An 18685-nucleotide genomic window follows, 5' to 3' on the forward strand; every position below is an offset into this window, starting at 1 on the left:
TGTTATTAATGCCATAAATGTAAAATATTAATTTGGAAATCATGTTGGCTGGGAATTGTAGTCCAAATTTATTTTTAAAGTTATTAGGCGTGTTTCCTTTTCCTCATTAATTGGCTTCCAGGAGGCCCCAATCTGGTGTATCTTCTGTGATTGTCTTTGCTATATTAACAAAATATGTTTGTTCAGAGAAAGATGCTTATGCATGTGTGCATGTCATTTCCGGTAGGCACCTATAAATGGATGTCGTTGTGAGCCACTAATACATAAAGTAGAGAACCAGCTGGTAGCTGCTATGGAAGAAATAAAAGCTGAGTTAGTAGCAGTGCAAGATAAGATGAACAGCAAATTAGGACAGATGGAAAATAAAACACAACATCAGGTAAGGAAGAATCAAAGAATGCAATGTGTTTCAAAATGTGGGGTTTATGAGGAAAACGAATGCAGCAGAATTCACTGGTTGACTGCCATTATCACCCTGTGAAACACATTCCATGACAGCAAAGCTGCTTTATCTGATATGGTTGCTACAATGTGGACATTATTTTCTGCTGTCTTCCCCTAGGAAGCACAATCTGTAGACCAGCCAATGTTTTGTCTTCCTATGTTACATCTTAAGGCACGGGTGTCAAACTTGCTGCATCATGTTGCCGTCACATGACATTTCACTATGTTTTCCCCTTTGCGGAGCTGGGGTGGGTGTGCCCTGCGGGTGACGCATCTGGCCCATGGGCCACCAGTTTGACACCCCTGTCTTAAAGCTCTCATTATTACGCAGCGCATTTAGAAAGATCACTGCTGGGCTTCAGAGGTTGGTAATCATAGTCTAGGCAACAGGTTTCCTGATGTTAGGCCATAGCCACCAAACCCTGAAGCCCAATACTACCCAACTGATACTGGCTGTGAAAACCAAACCAATACAGATAGTCATTGCTTACCAAGTGTATCATTTAACAACCATTGGAAGTTACAACAGTACAGAACTTCACAACCAATACCCACACTTGCATCCTTTGCAGTATCCCTTAATCACATAATCGTTGTTACAGTCAGTACGCATTGTCCTATGCTGATCTGTTGGGAGGTTTTTTCCCTTCCCTTTTAGAGTGGAGAGATTGTAGAGGAGGAGATTACAAGAGAATAAGCAGGCACACAATGAGGAATATATCAGGCTCTTTGTAAAGTGCACTCTCAGCTGCCACCCCAGTGCATTGCTTTCAATATATATATTCTCCATTGTGTGTTTGCTTTCTCTCTTGAAATCCCTTCCTTTGTAATGAATGTAAGTACACAAGTACACATACATAATATCCCCAAGGTCCTTCTGGAGAAACCAGTTTTTACTACTTCTGGGAGGCCATTGTAATCCAAAGGGCCAGGCAAAAGCAAAGGTGTGAAACTGGTCAAATTTAGTCTTATCAGTTTTGAGCCAGCTATCCTAGGGTGAGCGTTCCAAAGGCTGAGGGAGGGAGGGAGGGAGGGAGGGAGGAAGAAAGGAATACATAGTTGTGATCACAATTTTTTGCTTAGTGAGTGAAATCTTAGTGGCAGAGTTTGTGGTTATTAAATGAGGACTACCTGTTTAAGACTTGTAAAGAAATTGGTCCAGTTCATACCTGTGATAAGCTATATTTTAAACAAAGCTTAACTGAATAAACCAAGCTAGCTGGATACACACATTTGGGCTAAAAAAAGAAATTATATTCTGACTTAGCATGATGTGGAAACCCAGTTATATATAAGAGTATATGTCCCTGTGTAAGACAAGTAGACAGATAGTAGAAATCCTCAATTGTTGAAAGAAAACCAATATATTATTCTTCTTTAAAGAAAATAACTACTCTGTGGGCACATCTGTAGCTAAAATAAATTCAAAACAATTTTTACTGAAATAATTTACTGAAATAAATAATGAAGTCACACTACTTCATTGAAAGTGCCCTTTTCAGATTTATTGATCTAATGGCTTGAAGTACAAGATCTAGTACTGTATATGATTAAAGTGATACCATTTCTGAATGAACCTTTTGGTTCCATCACAGCTCCGTGTTTTAGACAAATTGATGGCAGAGAGGCTGTCAGCAGAAAGAGTGGAGTGTCTTCATCGTCTTCAGCACACGGAGTTGGAAAGAAATGAAGGGGAGAAACGCCAGGTAGGTTGCTGCATTTGTTGAAATGAACACACAATAAGGTTGTGCAGCTTTAAAGATGAGAAGCTTCAATAATAATAGAAGCTGCCTTTTGTGACATGAAGCACACTTAGGTACAGGCACTTAGAGGCTTGGTATGGCTGCTTAGAAGTCTTCTAGGCATATGTAATACACAAAAGATTATTTCCTGGGAAAACCTTCAAGGGTTTTGAAGCAATTTTGAGAGCCTTCAAGTCGCAGCAATAGATTTGTGCTGCAGAAGCAGGATCTATTCTGCAAATTACTTGCGAGATCAATTACGTAAAATGACGAGCAGTTTATTAATAGTGCATATGTGAAATAATGAAAGGAATTACAAATTTTTGAAAGGAACAAAACAACTCTGGTTATAGTGAAAAGTTTTTATTCTGAGCATTCAGAGTTAAATTAGATTGCTGAAATCAAAGTATTTCAACATAATTTTTGATAATTTTTGTCGGTATGTCTTTTCTTCTTGCTGTTGAAAAATTATATTTATCATCAGACATTTTAATAAAATACATTATATTTTTGATTCTTAGGGATGGAGTACACTTGTCTTCTAAAGGTAGTCCTTGACTTAAAACAATAATGAAATCTGCCCATTATGATCACAAGTCGTGTTAGTCATTATGCGAGTTTCCCACAAGATCACCTTGCTTAATGACCATATCCCTGCTCTCCCCAATGCAGTTGTTAAACAGAGCATGGAATGCTTTGGGCTGGGAGAAGTCCTAGGAGGCTTAGTGCAGGCCCAGGACCACCTGCCTTAGGCCTCTCAAAACTCCCCCACTCCAAGGCATCCTCTCAAAACTCCCCCATCCCAAGGCTTCTTGCTCCTTGGGATCCCTGCAAGTCTTTTGCCTGCCTTCCCACCCACTGGATCCCACATCCTCTTCCCTATGACAATTCGCCACGGCCAACTTGCTATGGCCACCTCGCGACAGCTAACTTGCTGCAAGACAAGAGTTACACTAACATCAAAGAAATGGTGGAATAGAATCATTAAAGAAAGGATGCAAAAGGAGGGACAGAATGATACATGAATGGCAAAAATTAAAATAATTTTTATTTGTTTTAAATAATTAAATAGAATTGTTAAATTGTCCCACAATGAGTTGTCTCACAGTGAGTTGGCCATGGCGAGTTGTTCTGCGCCAACTTGCCCATGGTGAGTTGGTTGCGCCACAGATTGGCCGCAATGAGTTGGCTGTGGCAAGTTGTTCCATTCCCTCATCTTCTGTAGCTCTCCTGAAAACTCTGGAGCACCTGGGAAAGGAGAGCAAGCTTATCTGCCCCTTTAACTCCCTTAAAGGCTGCATGGCTCCATCCTGGGAGCAGACCCCATTTTGGCAAGGGGTTGAGGGGCTTGCTATCCTTCCCCAACCCAAAATTTTGAAGACTTCTCCTTACCGCATAACTAATTACAGAATTCTATGGACTCATTTGTAGTCGATGTAACTAATTATTACAGGTTGAAATGCGAAAGTTTTGATTTTGTTGAATATTTCATCAAATATTTTTGATTCAAAAGTACATTACTACAAAATATAAGAGTGCCTGAGAATTGAGAGATATCATTTGATGCGCTCTGATAGATGTGTGGATTCTTCTTACAGCTGTCTTTGGTGGGTGAATTGAAAGCTTGGTGCCTGCTAAAAATTCAGAATCTAGAAATGAAGCTCTCTGGAGACTCTAGATCTTCGAGACCAAAATCCACTCTGTCCACATCTGTGTCTCTCTCAGAGACTTTGGATACTGAAAACCTTCACATTACCAATGACTGTAGAACCAGCCAAACCCCACCACAATCAAATGGGTCCCATCATCATTCTGGCATTGTGAGCCTCTCAGAAGATACAGAACGGAGTAGAATGCCAGTCATAGAGGAGAACTTTGGAAAACAGTATTTTGCGGTTCAGCAAGATAGCACATCAGGTATTTTTGTTTTCTTATTTCAGCAATTTTCAGATGGATATCTATGCTAAGTTGCTGCACTGAAACCTGTGGTGTCAATCTAAATTTCAGTCTCTATTTTTTTTTTTTTGATATTAGGCAGCTTGCTTCTCTTCACCCTGTACGATTATTTTATTTATTTATTTATTTATTGATTTATTGATTTATTGATTGATTGATTGATTGGATTGATTGGATTTATATTCCGCTCTTCTCCCGAAGGACAGCTCACAACAATAAAAAACAGAGAATACAAAAGTTAAAAGACAAATTAAAACAGATTAAAGCCTTCTTCACCACCCTACAAGAAAAACTGTGCTACTGTTAAGAGCAGGAATCCACAATAATTTCAAGCCATGGCCATTATTCTGCAATTCTAACGTTGCAAGCGCCCATTTCTTAAAAAATTATAAGCTGCTCAGTGTCATTGGGCATCAAGCAGTCTAAAAATTGCATGCATAAATATTCAAGCAAGCAATTAAACATGTCACCAGTCTCCTAAAATCTCATTTGTTATGTTGGAAGAAATATCCATGTGATTCAGTTCCAAGCTGAGAGGAAGACGCTGGAAACATGGAGGCTGATTAGAAAGATGGTTTAATGATGAAGCAGAACCACCAAGCACATGGTTCTCTGGTGCAGCTGAACACATGGAGTTGAGAGTGGGAGGGTTTTATATCTTCACTTGGGCTTTGAATTTGAAATTCTTGTTCCTGTGTAAGAACATGTATTTTATTGGCTGGTGTCAGATTCCTATGGAGTCATGTTTGTTTGAGCTCCCAGGTTTGGTTGAAGTTTGCTGAGTGATGCAATGTCCTTAGGAGATTGTGCAATGCAGTGAGCTCTGTGTCTTCTGCTAAATGGTCCTATTATGTCCTGAAGGGCCATGTCTTAATCCCATCACCCTGGAGCTGAAGGTCTTTTGTCTTGTAGATAGGCTGGCCCAGTCCTGCTGGAGCTATTAAGAAAGGTAGGGGCTGCTTTCCAAGAGCATGTTTCTCCGTTAGGGAAATATAATATTCTGGTTTTTTTTAATATTTCTCAAAATATTTCATTCTTCTAGGAAGAGATTTCAATCATTATTCCAATTACCTTTAACAAGACATAGGGAATTAGAATAACCTTGGTCCAAAACTGCATTAAGGAAGGTTGACCTTATCCATTGCCAGCCTGCATGGGGGCTATGATTCCCATTCTCCTGCTTGGCCTGGGCTTTTCTGAAGCTTCCCCAACTCCAAGCACTTGTAATGATTTGTTACCTTTCCGTTTACAGGAACCGAGCAACAGTTAGTGGGTGGTGCTGTCCTTCCTCCTCCTGCAGCATCTCCCCAAGTGGTTAGGCCAAAGGATAAAGCATGTTTCAACAGATTGCAGCAAGAACCACCAGCAACGGAACACTCCATTTCCAGACTGAGGCATGTAAAAGTACAAACTGTTTTGCAGTCCTCTCCTGAGTGTACCAAGGCAGAATCACAGAGCAGCTGCTTGATAGACAAAGGGACTCAAACCAAGAAACCAAGTAAAAGCGGTCAGTTGAAGCACAGGACCCACCAATCAGGGGAAGCTCCATCTGGGCAGCCTCCACCTTCTGCCACTGAAGGAAAGGAGGGCAGTCCTCAGCTGGCAGGCACAACTCAAGCATTGGAAATTACCCAGTACTTCTTTGAGGCTGTATCAAGTCAGATGGAGAAGTGGTATGAGAGAAAGATAGAAGAAGCTCGTTGCCAAGCTGACCAGAAAGCTCAGGAAGATAAAGAGGTCCTTAAAGAATACATTAAAAGTTTAGAAGAGGAACTGCAGAAGCTAAGGACTAAAGTGCAGAAGGACAACTAGCCCTTGCATGGCTCAAAAAAAGGACACAAACTCCACTGAAACAATTTTAGGGCAGGGGACACTTATGAACTATTTCATTCATATTGAACATATGCCTTTAAAGATGATAAAGTATCCATGAAATTATTCGAGGAAACCAGTTTTCCTAAGCCAACACTTTATTGATGGACAAAATGTTGTTTTAGCTCTAAATAGTGCTAGTTGTCATACTAATTCTGGCTAGAATGTGTTTGTTACCTATCAGTGCCCCTCAGATACACTGCTGGGAGTGAGTGATTGAATGTCTATTCTTGTTTTTCAGTCCCTGTGCTGTTTTGTGAATTCTTTAAAGTTTTATTATTTTATAATAAACTGTTTTATTATATTAAATATTTTTTAAGTTCAAACATTTTATAGTATTGAGTATGGTATTTTTATTTAGTGTGAGCTTGTTATCTAAACACTGGGTATGTTTTTGGGCACTGGTTATCTGAACACTGCATGTGTACGATGAAAACAGTGAAGTGGTGAAATCTAAAATTTGTTACTACCGGTTCTGTGGGCGTGGCTTAGTGGGGGGGAGGGTAATGTGATTGGGTGGTGTGGCCAAATTTTTTTTTTAATTTTAAAACCATTTTTTTCGACGAAGAGGTTGTAAAAAAATGCTTTCAAAAGGCTCTGACGATCCAAGCTGAGTTGCCTGATCGTCAGAGGCATTTAAAAGAAAAAATGCCTCTGCTGATCAGGCAACTCAGCTTGGAACGTCAGAGCCTTTTGAAAGCATTTTTTCTACAACCTCTGAAGAGGTTGTAGAAAAAATGCTTTGAAAAGCCTTTGACGATCCCAGCTAAGCCGCACTATCATCAGAGGCTTTTTTTTTACTTTTAAAAGCATTTTTTCGGCCAGAGGTTGTAGAAAAAATGCTTTTAAAAGTAAAAAAAAAGCCTCTGATTATCACGCGGCTCAGCTGGGCATGGATTTTTGTTACTGGTTCTCCGAACCACCCGCCTCCATCGCTACCAGATCAGGCGATCCAGTCCGAACCGGGAGCATTTCACCCCTGAAACAGCGCAAGAGTGGTACAAGTAATAACCCTGTGAAGGTTGTATTGAGTTTAAAATTGGTTTAAAACCTTCCACTAAGCTTTCATGGCTGATGGTGGACTAGAACCTAGGTCTCCTTACTTCTTACCCAATATCTTAACCATAATAATTGAGTTGAATTTTGAAAATTGCAAACAGTGGCCAACATCAGAAAGACTACTATTTTCTTTTATACTGTATAGGAGTTTGTGAATCGCAAGTATTCCCAGCCCTAACAACTTTATATATGGGCATTTGTTCCAGTCTCTGGAGATCATGATGACCAGACTGTTCAGTTGCATTGTGGACTAGGGAGACTTGCTGTAGTCATCTGGAAGGTGTAGCAAGGGGTTGAAAATAAGATTTACACTCATCTTCCCATAGTAAAAAGCTGACTGATGTGCAGCCAAGAAATGGTAATATAGTTGAATACAGGTAATCCTCGATTTATGACCACAACTGGGACAATTTCTGTTGCTAAGTGAGTTGCTGTTAATTGAATTGTGTCCAATTTTACAATCTTTTTTGCCATGGTTGTTAAGTGAATCGTGCAATTGTTAAGTGAATCCAGCTTCCCCCGCTGACTTTGTATGTTGGAAGCTGGCACGGTTAAATTGCAAATGATGATCACCTGACCCCAGGATGCTACAACTGTCCTACATACTGTATATGCCAGTTGATTGCAGAGATGCAACCATCATACTTTACTGTCACTTGCTCCTATGTTTCTTGTGTTGCTTACATTAATCTACAATTCTGTGTTAATATCTATTAGCTCTTATTTAAGTTGTATTATGAATATATACCTTACATTGATCAGCATGGGTAACAGATAGAGTGCTACGAGCTAGATTCTTTCCATAGGAGCTCAAGATTCTGGAAGATTCAAGTGTACTACACACACCCACTACCAGCCACCTTTTGTTTGTTTGATTTTTATCCCACCTTTATTATTTTATAACTCAAGGTGGCGAACATGCATACTACTACTTCCTCCTCCTATTTTCCCTATAATAATCCTTTGTGGTGGGTTGGGCTGAGACAGACTCAGAGGTGGTATTCAGCAGGTTCTGGAGAACTGGTAGCAGAAATTTTGAATAGTTTGGAGAACCAGTATATACCAGATGATTGGCCCCGTCCCCATCTATTCTCTGCCTCCCGAGTCCCAGCTGATCGGGAGGAAATGAGGATTTTGCAGTAACCTTCCCTTGGAGTGGAGTGGGAATGGAGATTTTACAGTATCCTTCCCCTGCCACACCCACCAAGCCACACCCACCAAGCCACGCCCATATAACCGGTAGTAAAAAAATTTGAATCCCACCACTGGACAGACTGATTGACCCAAAGTCACCCAGTCAATTTTCCTGCCTAAGGTGGGATGGGAACTCATGGTCTCCTGATTTCTAGGCCAGCATCTTCCCCACTACACCAAACTGGCTCCTTTATGACCTTTTATGCTTCCTGAAACAAATAATTGCCAAGTGAAATATGAACCTCAGAATTTTATGCCAGTAGAATTGTTTATAATAATCCTGGAACAAAAAGGCTGTTAAAGAATTAAAGTATTTTAATTCTTCTTATTTATAAAATATTCTGGATTAGGAAGAATGTTACTAATATTAAATTGTGACACAAAATAATTTCATTCCTTTAAGTTATTTCAATACATTTTGATTCAGGAATTAGAAGGCATATGATCATAATAGAAGATAACCAGTCCCGATTCCAATGCCAAGACTTGAATCTGGAAGTAAAAACAAAAGTCTCCCAGCCCTCAAGGACGCAGAGACCTATGTCTAATCTGTCAAAATTGTACTGTAGTCACCTCTCAGGGAAGAGTAATGAATGGAGATGATGCTTTGTGGCATTGAAATGTAATAAAGGCTGCAGAACCTCAGCTGCACCAGAATAAAGAATATTCACAAATGATATATTTAAGGCAACTCAAAAGGCTTAGCCTTGTTGCAATAATTTTGCTAATATCACTGTCAATACCCTCCTGTCTTTTTATGATTCCTTTACCACTGGATTGAATTATGGCCTGCACTATACTTGTGAGGCTAAATTGCATATTGTACTGTAACCCTGAGTGTTGCTTTGTAATTCTACAACACTGCCCTACTGCTTCTAAACTGTAACACTAATGAAAGTTTTACAGCTCAGCTAATCAGTAATTCTCTAACAGAATCTTGCCATACTGTAAAAAAAATCATATATACTGCTTAATAGCAAGCATACTGGTTCAGACTAAACATTTGCAGCTAGACAGTACACATATAGGTATTTTTAAGGATTTGGAGAATATAGAGCAAAGATTTTAAAAAAGAGTAACAAAACTGGATCTCTTTATTTTTCTCTTTACAAATAAACTTGCCTAAACAAATTCTAAAGAGCCAGAGATATATAACAGCAACATTGGATTCACTCTATACTTGTTCACCCAAGTACATGAACTACTTCCATAGGCATAGTTCTAGAAAGAGATAAAATGTACTGGGTAACTATTTTGCTAAAACCTATGGTTGCAAATAAACTTATATATAATAAACACTGGTCAACTCATGTCAATGTAAGAAAACATTCCATTCTCCTTCAACTTAGTTTGTTTTTAGAAGAAAAAGAATACAACACCGAAGCCAGAAAGTACCAGAAGTCCATAGAACCCTCTTCAAATTGACTGAAGCCACTCTGAAGTACCTTTATTACCTTGGAGATGAAATTCAACGATTCAGTTCAAAGGCATATTTATATCTCATTAAATCATCCCTTCAAAGCTTTGTGCAGCACTGATAAACATTCAGTTCTTTACTTTGTGGAACTCTCTAGGTAAACATAATACATGTAAAAGTAAATTGTTCCAATGAGTGATGGTATTCTTGTATTTACAAGTGTAATTCATAAATCTAAGATATCAAATTCCCTTTCTCTACTTTTGCACTTTTCACATGGATTGTCCAGATGTTGCTGTTACTGCTTGTCTTTTTATTCTTATTGCATCTTAATCTTTAGACATATGGCATTTATACCTCACAGAGTATTCAGCAGGTCTTCCATCAAACTTTTGAGAAGTATACACAAGGCATTTTTGGATTATCAGCACGGCTCGTCCCACTTAATGTCTTTGCAGTTAGCTACAAGGAAAAATTGTTTTAACTTGTAAGCAGAATTAAGCCTAGGATTTTGCCAATTTTAGTGTTCTCTCAAGCTCCTGAAGCTGTAGGTTGCCGTGAGTGATCATCATCTTAATTGTATCCTATAAAACAAAAATGTTATACTTGGTAGGCAAAGTAAATTAAACAAGTTTATTTATCAAATTTATATGAACAGCCATATCAAGAATTGACAGCATAAAGCAGAAAAAGAAAGAGTATAAAAACAAACTATCATGAAAATATGGCTTTTCTTCTTCACCAGAATAACTACTCAAATTAAGAAGCATTATTCAGCAAGGCAATGGGTTTAAATTATTCTCCTTTCCATAGACAGAATCCTAAACAAGATTTACCTTGTTCACTTCTCTTATTTGAAATTAATTCGTGGATTCAGAATTCTTAAATTCAAAGTATATACCATTTCATCAGGCTCCAGCTACTGGCTCTTGGAAAGCCAGAAAAAGAATGTAAATATGAAATCACTTTTTCTTTACCATAAGTAGCTTTGGAATTTCTTTTTTAAAGGGGAATTAATATTCCAAAATACATTTGACTGACAGGCAAGCAATTGCATAGCACCCATAATGCATTTTCCAATCCCTGTCAAATGCTCTAAGCAAAGCTCTATGGGAGCCTCCCAGAGGGCAGCAGGCAGAGATACAGGCCCAGCTACCAGCTGTAATCTTCAAGTCCATCAGGTTTTGAGAATTCTCTTGCCTCATCTGTAGTCTCTTTATTCCTTTTGAAATCTTCCCTCGCCCAGTCTCTCATGTAGCAACGATCTGCTTCATTGGGGATCTGACGAATGGTTCTGAGGATTTTTCTGTATAACTGAAGAACCTGCTGTCTTCTCAGGAACTGCAGAACATCAAAGGAAACAAAGAATGGACCTCTCACTTTTTGTCATAAGTCAAAGGTCTTGCCATTTGCTCTTTCTGCAAAAAACCTGGAAACCAACAATTCACTTACAATAAGCTGTACAAATTCAGAAGCAGCATAAAAGTGGCCTTGAGAATAATGGGTTTGAAAGGATACTATTATCATGAACCCGCCTGTTTCTCTCAACTATCAAATTTACAAACAATTAATTACCTGCCCTCTTAAAATTAAATTCATTTAGTTAAACACGAATACTCCACATATTTTACTTCTATCCTATCTCCTATCTTAATGTTACATCAATTTATTTGTAAAATCTGTGCATCTGCCTGACCTGCCCATCTGAATGGGCCAAGGTTGTCTGGCCCATGAGAGGCCACTTCATGGAATATTTATTTAACTAGAAACTGTTGGTATTCACGAGTTTCATCAGAGGGAGCTTTGAATATACAATCATTACTACCATTTTCACTTTTTTGACTGTATTCTGTGGGTCTAGTGTGCAGGCTCAATTCAGTGTGCAGGCCAAAATAGCCATAGAGAGTCATGTCCAGTGGTCACAGAGGAGGGTGCATGCTTGTACCAGCCTAAAGTGGCCAAAAGGAGCTGAGCAGACCCCCACAGCGACACATCATTATGACAATGTGAACTGTTTCCATATCATGTAGATAGAATCATGAAGTTAAAGCCCTTTGTTCCCCACCCTCCAAAAAGCTTAGCTCACAACCTCTGGATTAAAGAAGATGATCTTCATCAATTTCTATATGGTTCTTTCCTAAATCAGAGAGAAAATTTTTGAGCTATCCATTAATTGCCAATTGTTGCATCCAAAATTGCACCTGTTCCTAAAACACCATGTAAGTCCCAAATTCGTGTTCATATAAATCCTACAGAAATATGAAATACTGACAAGATCTCTATTTTATTATATTGCTAGAACTTAGTCCTGGGGGTGTGTGCTTGTGTGTTTGTGTACATACTCCAAGGTATGCAACTTATCCACATGCAGTTGACCATACCAGACCATATTTTATCTTCCAAAAATATGTTTTAATCTTGCTTTTCCAGAATTCTTCTTCCAAAAAGTCTCCTTGGAAGCTTTCTCTACATGCAGTATGCAGACGCGTACTGGAATTCAGTTACTGAAGCAGCAATAGGCTCTTTTGTTAGAAAAAAACCCCTCTCTTTTGTAGGTTACAACATACAGGTAGTCCTCAATTTACAACAGTTCATTTAGTGACCGTTTAAAGTTACAACAGTGCTGAAAAAAAAAGTGACCGATGACCATTTTTCACATTTATGACTGTTGCATCATCCCCATTGTCACGTGATTTACATTCAGTTTACTTGACAACTGGGTTCCTATTTATGACGATTGCAGTGTCCCGGGGTCATGCGATCCTCCTTTCGTGACCTTCTGACAAGCAAAGTCAATGGGGGAAAGCCGGATTCGCTTAACAACCCCGTTACTAACTTCACAACTGCGGTGATCCACTTAACGAAAGTGGCAAGAAAAAGCCGTAAAACGGGACAAAAAACCCCCATTTAACAAATTTCTCAACTTAAGCATCCTAAATTCTGGCCTCAGTGGTGGTCGTAAGCGGAGGACTGCCTGTAGGTACATTCCAAAAGCCCCCTCAGATTCTGTAAATAGAAGAAAAGGAAAGGAAAAAGCCGAAGCCGAAGAAGGCCCGGGGCTAAACGAGACTGAGGAGCGAGCAGACGACTTGCCTGCAATTCCTGGGATGCCTAATAATGGCCCGAATTAAAATCTCCGGGCAGAACCAGGGCACTTGCCAGGAGGCTGCCACAGCGCTGCCAGGCTTCCTCCCGACTGGCGGTTTCCAGGCCTGGAGCCTCTTTCTCAACTCTCTCCGATTGCAGCGGAGCTCTTTGTACTGACAGGCTCGCCCGGCCTCCTCCCTGCGCCGTCTACGAAGCGGCCAACCGCTGTTCGGGAGCGAGGCGGCCGCAAAGACCGAGAGAAGGCCGAACTGCTCCCCCCTCCCCGGCCGCGGTCTCTTCCCTACCTGTTTCAGGTTTAAGGCCGTCGGGGGTAGCCGGGTGGCCGCCATGGCTCACGCTTGCTCCCTCCCTTCGGCCCCTTTTATGGTCTGGGGCGGGGACTCTTCGGCGCCGGAGGCAGCCGGCTGGACGGGTTAGAAAGCGGGAGCCCGCAGACTGGGGAACTTCAAAGTAACCCCCCCCCTTCCGTCATTTTAGCAAGCCTGACTAGCAGCTCCCCGGGTGGAAGGTGAAAAGAAAGACACGTGTTTAAGGAAACGTATCGCTGGAGCACGTCGGGAGCTGCGTGCCGCGCTTTACTCCTCAAGTAGGTTGAACGGTTCAGTTAAGAACCAAAGGGAAGTGTAAAGACAACCTCCCCCCCCCCCAAATATTTATAGAATAACAATTGACAATCCTAACTAAATAAGAATATAAATAAGAATATAACCAGAAGCGCAGTTTGACGATATTACTCCAGTCTTGAGCAATATTCCAATTAGATTGTCTGGTTACAATCAGCCCATTGGCAATCGATAGTTGCAAAGCAGATTCTTCTTCCAGAGCGACGTGGTCGTTCTTTTATATAATCTACACAAAAAAATGCTCGAGAATACTTAAACCCCAAAGGTGTGTTGTTGTTTTTTTAAATGAAGAATCCTTTTATGAGAAGTTACTGAAACTGGTATTATTTGCTATGTAATCTTTTGAATAATTAACCTGAATGTCCTATCTTGGTAATCCAGGAAAAAGTTGCTTTTAATGGCAGTATAACAAGAGTTGGGAGGGACCTTGGAGGTCTTCTAGTCGAACCCCCTGCTCAAGCAAGAAACCTATACCATTTCAGACAAATGGTTGTCCAATCTCTTCTTAAAAACCTCCAGCGTTGGACAATGTAAACTTCTACAGGCAACTGATTTAATTGTTCTGTCAGGAAATTTCTCCTTAGTTCTAAGTTGCTTCTCTCCTTGATTAGTTTCCATCCATTGCTTCTTGTCCTGCCTTCAAGTGCTTTGGAGAATAGGCTGGCCCCCCTCGTTTGTGGCAGCCCCTGAGTACTGCTATCATATAAAGATCTTTTCATTAAACTAGACATATCCAATTCCTGCAGCTGTTCTTGGTATGCTTTAGCCTTCAGTCCTCTAATCATCTTTGTGTGCTTTAATTAGTTTAATTTTAAGGTAGTTTATTACAATAAAATGTGTTGTGTATGCTAGACAACACAAGAGAATGAGGTGGGCTGGCTGCAGTTGCCTTGCGGCTGAGATTCAAGAGTTGGCAGGTCATACAAGTTACGGATTTGATTTTGTATTGTCACATTTTAAACTGACATTTCCAGAATTGTTAATATAATTCAAGATCAGTCACTTTATTTTGAACATACATATATCCCCAGTGTTTGGAAACAATCATGAACTTTGTAAAACATCCAGACTAGCTCTATGAGGGACCTGGACAGTTTTTAAATGTGATGCATGAACAAACAAACAAATAAAATGACAAGAACTGTGTAGAGATGCAATAATAATTTTAAATATTTTTTGTATTGTCCTATCAAATAGTTACATTAATTTGACTTTGAGATAAATCCTTATTTCTTCAAATGTGGTATCCATTACATGGACATTGATGGCTAAAATAAGGAAATTTATTCCATGGGCTTTTCGTATTGCTAAGTCTAGACTTCAATGCTGGAAAGATAAATGTAGGGCCTCAATTACTCTGGGAATTGAAGACCTGATGTTACTTGAACTTACGAGTTATATATACAGATTATACATGATTTCACTAAAATATAATTTTATATTTAATTTAAAAGAAAATCTTTATTACAACCATATATGGTTATGCTCATAAATTTACATACTCCTTGTGGAATTTATAAGAAGTGGACCATTTTGTAAGTAAAGTACACGAGTGATAAAAAAAACCACTTTTTTAATTTATGTGATTCAAATTAAACTACTAGGTATCGCAAAATAAGACAATCATTAAGTAAACCGTAGCAATAAAGGAAATAAAATGATTTGGTTCAAAAGTTTCAATACCCCATATTTGGGTTTATAATACAGTCTAAATTTGTCATATACTTGTCGAGATGGCAATAAAGCTAAAGGACACCTGTGTCTTCTTTGGTTGTATTTATGTCTGTGTATAAATAGTGAGTTTCTTAGCTCTTGAGAAATGGTACATTGACTTTGCTGGTTACTGAAGCATGGGGAAAGCAAAAGAATTTACAAAGGATCTGCAAGCAAAAAATACCGTAGTTCAAGTTTATAAATCCAGTAAAGGATATAAAAAGATGGTGAAAGATTTGAAAATGCCTATCAACACTGTTCAAACTCTGATAAAAAAGTGGAAAATTTGGGGTTCTGTTAATACCAAGTCATGGTCAAGAAGGATGGCATGTACAACTGCTGGGAAAATTTGTAGGGACGAAGAAAAACCCAAAAAATTTACACAGAAATACATGATTTTCTGAAATCAAGTGGGGTGGCTGTTTCAGAATACACAATAAGATACAGTACTTGCTAACAAAACTGCATAGTAGATTTGCCCCCCACCTCAAAACTCCTCCCCCCCTTTTTGCAATTTTTTTTGCCCCAAATGCTACAAAATGTTGGAAGAAAATTTGCATTCATAATCTGGAATGGCAATAGAACTAAGACTTATATATTGTTCCAATGCTTTACAGCACTAAGGGCAGTTTACAAATATCAACGTATTGCTGCCAACAATCTGGGTCCTCATTTTACCAACCTCAGAAAGGTGGAAGACTGAGTCAATCTTGAGCCGGTCAGGATCAAACTCCAGGCTATAGGCAGAGTTAGCCTGCAATACTACATTCTAACCATACCTTTCTGAACTTTGTGCTTTTTTTTCTTTTTTGAATTATGTGCAGCTCTAGAAGCTGCACAAAGGGCTTACTTTGGACTTACCAACATGACAACGATCTGAAAATAAGGCCAAGTTGATCCTTCAGTGTCTGAAAAAAATGATTCTAGCAGGGCCATCAGTCTCCTGACCTCAACATTACTGACGTGCTTGAGAGATGTAATTCATGCAGTTCATGCTAGACAATGAAAGACTATACCGGATCTCAAGGCTTTTTGCTAAGAATGGGCAGCTTTACTACATGAGAAAATAAAAGGCTTCCCTCATTCACCACTATTACAAAAGCCTACAAACCATCAGTATTACTTTTCTCTGTTCTATTTGAACAGAGAGAGACCAGGAAATAAACAGTGCAAGAAGCTATCTTGAGCTGTCAGGTTTTATTTTATCAAATTACAGCAAACTACAGTATTCTTCCTATATGCCTAAAGCTTTTGAGGTAGTTCTGCTTTATTTTGGACAGCCATTTTACGCTGTTGGTAAAGATCACAATACCCTGACATAAATCACATCCTGTATATTCTCCAAATCTGGATCTTTATATGACCAAAATAGACTCATCTATATCAAGAAATTCCCAAGGTTTACAGAATATAATTTCTAGCAGAAAAATATCAAGAGGAACTTAACCAGTGGAACAATGCAGTTCTTTTACCCAACATCTTTGTGAATTTAGAAAATGGAAAAGAGTTATAATGGTAAACATCAACTCCAATCTTCATGATTTGATTAATTATATGTCCCAATTAACAATGTCTAACCTTACATAAAGCTATTTATAGGAAAGTTGTTTTAAGTAACTTCATATTAAGTAATTTAAGAAAGGTTTGGTTTAGGAATATTAAAAACCTATGGTTTCAACAATCTTATAAAGGGGTTCTCTTCCTTCTGTTGAACTGGGTCTGATTTCTAGAGATTACCTTGACAAATCCCTGCAGTTTTCTTGGCAAAGTTTTTCAGAAGTGATTAGCCATTGCCTCCTTCCTAGGGCTGAGAGAAAGTGACTAGCCCAAGTTTCCCAGTTGGCTTTGTGCCCAAGGCAGGACTACTACTCATGATCTCCCAATTTCTAATCTGATGTCTTAACCACTATACCACACTGACTCTCACAAAGTACTTTATATTCTGCACTAAATAAACTAAATACTTTGCAATGTTAAGTTCTAATGCATGCAGTGTCGCATGGCTTTCCGTTCAATACTGGCTTGGGGAGGTATATGTTCAGTAGATACCAGACAGAGGCTACTTTCCAAGTACTGTATATATCCCCTTTGTAATTTATGATTATTGCTTCTGTACAAGAAATACTTCCTCCAACTTCCATTTACAATTGCTTCCTGTTTCATTGCTAACTTTCTGTGCATCAGCAGTACCAGCCACATCTGGACCCCATGAAATAGTGCAGTAATCATTACATCGATTTTTGGTTTACATACAAGAATGGACAAGTTCAAGACAGTGTCAGAATTTACTTTAGTTCTCAAATTTGAATAATCCTTATTTAGATTATTTCAGGCCTGATTAATTCCTTCAAACAATGGACACCATAATTACAAACAAAAGGATGGCTTTATTAATAATCACAAACAATGCATAGTTTTTGCAATGAAAAAGGGTTGGGAAGAAAAAGTCCCTTGCAAGTGTGTCCTAGTAATTGCCTTGGACAGAAGGCAAAAGTCACAGTGTAAAATGATAATTCAGTCTTTAATATAACAAAAATATCCTTGCAGCAACCGTTCAGAAATATTGAGTAATTTCAAGTATTCAAGGAGATTATTATTTTTTGGCTGTGTAAAATTTAATCTCCCCCATCTCCTCAACACAGGGTCCACTCATGCAGGTGACTTAAAAGCAACTATTTTTTATTATAGTTCAACAGTTCAAGTTCAACTTCCTCTTTTGGAAGCAAAACTTGCTCCTTACTACTCAACAAGCCTGCCTAATTCCTAATGATGAGGATATCAAATAAACCCTAGAATAAGTTACTCAAAGTAAAACAACAACAACAACAACAACAAAAATGAAAAAAATATATGGTTTGTTCACTGTTTCCCAATACTGGCAAGGAAACTAGGGACAATGATTAAGTTCATCATGGATCGCATAGTCTCCTGCACTGAGAAGGGAAAATGCAAGTTTGAGGTCTTGGATTTCTGGCCCCCTTGAACATCAGCTTATATGCTTTGATGAAGTCTTGACGCACTCTACAAACTGTCTGAAGCAGTCACCAATTCAAACCACTGCCTAAGGGCATCACTGAGAGTCTCTGGCAGGGCATTCACATCTCTGAGAATTATGTAGAAAGGAAAGGGAAATTCTTCCATGTATGACCTTATTTCTGGCAATTCTCCAGGCCGTGTGAATACAGGTACTTTAATATCCAAGACTGAATCCTGTGAACGAAAACAGCAAATTAACAGAAGTAAATTCTGGATTACAGATTTAGACTTTTCTTATAATCAAGTAATATTCACGTCCGTGTACACATGCTTGTGTTAAACCAAATGAAAATGGTCAGGAAGACAGCAGAAAAAATGAGATTTTTCTTTTCCTGATAATTATGTCCCCCCAATCTTTTAACTTACAGCCACTCCTTGATTAACAACAACCTCAATAGCAATCATTTACAAGTACAGCAGTAATAAATGGTAATAATATATAACAACAACAATAATAATAGCAATAAAAAGCTTTTTACTGCTACCATTTGAAGGGGAACTTAGTAAATATCAATATTATT

At 38.8% G+C, this 18685-nt stretch overlaps 3 protein-coding genes across 9 annotated transcripts in view; 1 reads left to right on the forward strand and 2 right to left on the reverse strand.

The window, feature by feature from the left end:
* The window catches only part of ANKRD6 (ankyrin repeat domain 6), a 94030-nt gene extending 87685 nt beyond the window's left edge, over window positions 1–6345 (forward strand). For all 7 annotated transcript variants that reach the window (XM_034408980.2, XM_087882564.1, XM_034408973.2 and 4 more), the window contains 4 exons: window positions 227–379; window positions 2040–2150; window positions 3785–4103; window positions 5395–6345. In XM_034408980.2, the coding sequence (XP_034264871.2) occupies window positions 227–379; window positions 2040–2150; window positions 3785–4103; window positions 5395–5954 (1143 nt within the window). In that variant the 3' untranslated portion in view covers window positions 5955–6345. The remainder of the gene's footprint in view (window positions 1–226; window positions 380–2039; window positions 2151–3784; window positions 4104–5394) is intronic.
* Window positions 6346–9343: 2998 nt separating this feature from the next.
* On the reverse strand, window positions 9344–13314 carry LYRM2 (LYR motif containing 2). The gene is made up of 3 exons (XM_034408982.3): window positions 13077–13314; window positions 10885–11025; window positions 9344–10268 (listed from the first exon to the last, which is right to left on the reverse strand). Exons 1-3 carry the CDS (start codon window positions 13119–13121, stop codon window positions 10188–10190), a joined length of 267 nt encoding a protein of 88 aa, XP_034264873.2. The 5' UTR covers window positions 13122–13314; the 3' UTR covers window positions 9344–10187.
* Window positions 13315–16310: 2996 nt separating this feature from the next.
* MDN1 (midasin AAA ATPase 1) overlaps window positions 16311–18685 on the reverse strand; it is a 122187-nt gene continuing 119812 nt past the window's right edge. Inside the window, exon 102 of the mRNA XM_034408983.3 lies at window positions 16311–18338. Within this exon, the coding sequence (XP_034264874.2) occupies window positions 18150–18338 (189 nt within the window). The 3' untranslated portion in view covers window positions 16311–18149. The remainder of the gene's footprint in view (window positions 18339–18685) is intronic.

This window comes from Pantherophis guttatus, chromosome 1 (assembly GCF_059756535.1).
Source record: "Pantherophis guttatus breed Tessera chromosome 1, ASM5975653v1, whole genome shotgun sequence".
NCBI classification, from domain to species: Eukaryota; Metazoa; Chordata; class Lepidosauria; order Squamata; family Colubridae; genus Pantherophis; species Pantherophis guttatus.

Bases quoted from the DNA above. Each gene is read 5' to 3' on its own strand.
- LYRM2 (XM_034408982.3), bottom strand. From the start codon at position 13,121: ATGGCGGCCACCCGGCTACCCCCGACGGCCTTAAACCTGAAACAG. The intron at 11,026-13,076 runs GTAGGGAAGAGA...GATGTTCTGCAG, and splicing joins CGGCCTTAAACCTGAAACAG to TTCCTGAGAAGACAGCAGGT. The intron at 10,269-10,884 runs GCAAGAGAATTC...TTTGTTTTATAG, and splicing joins ATAAAGAGACTACAGATGAG to GATACAATTAAGATGATGAT.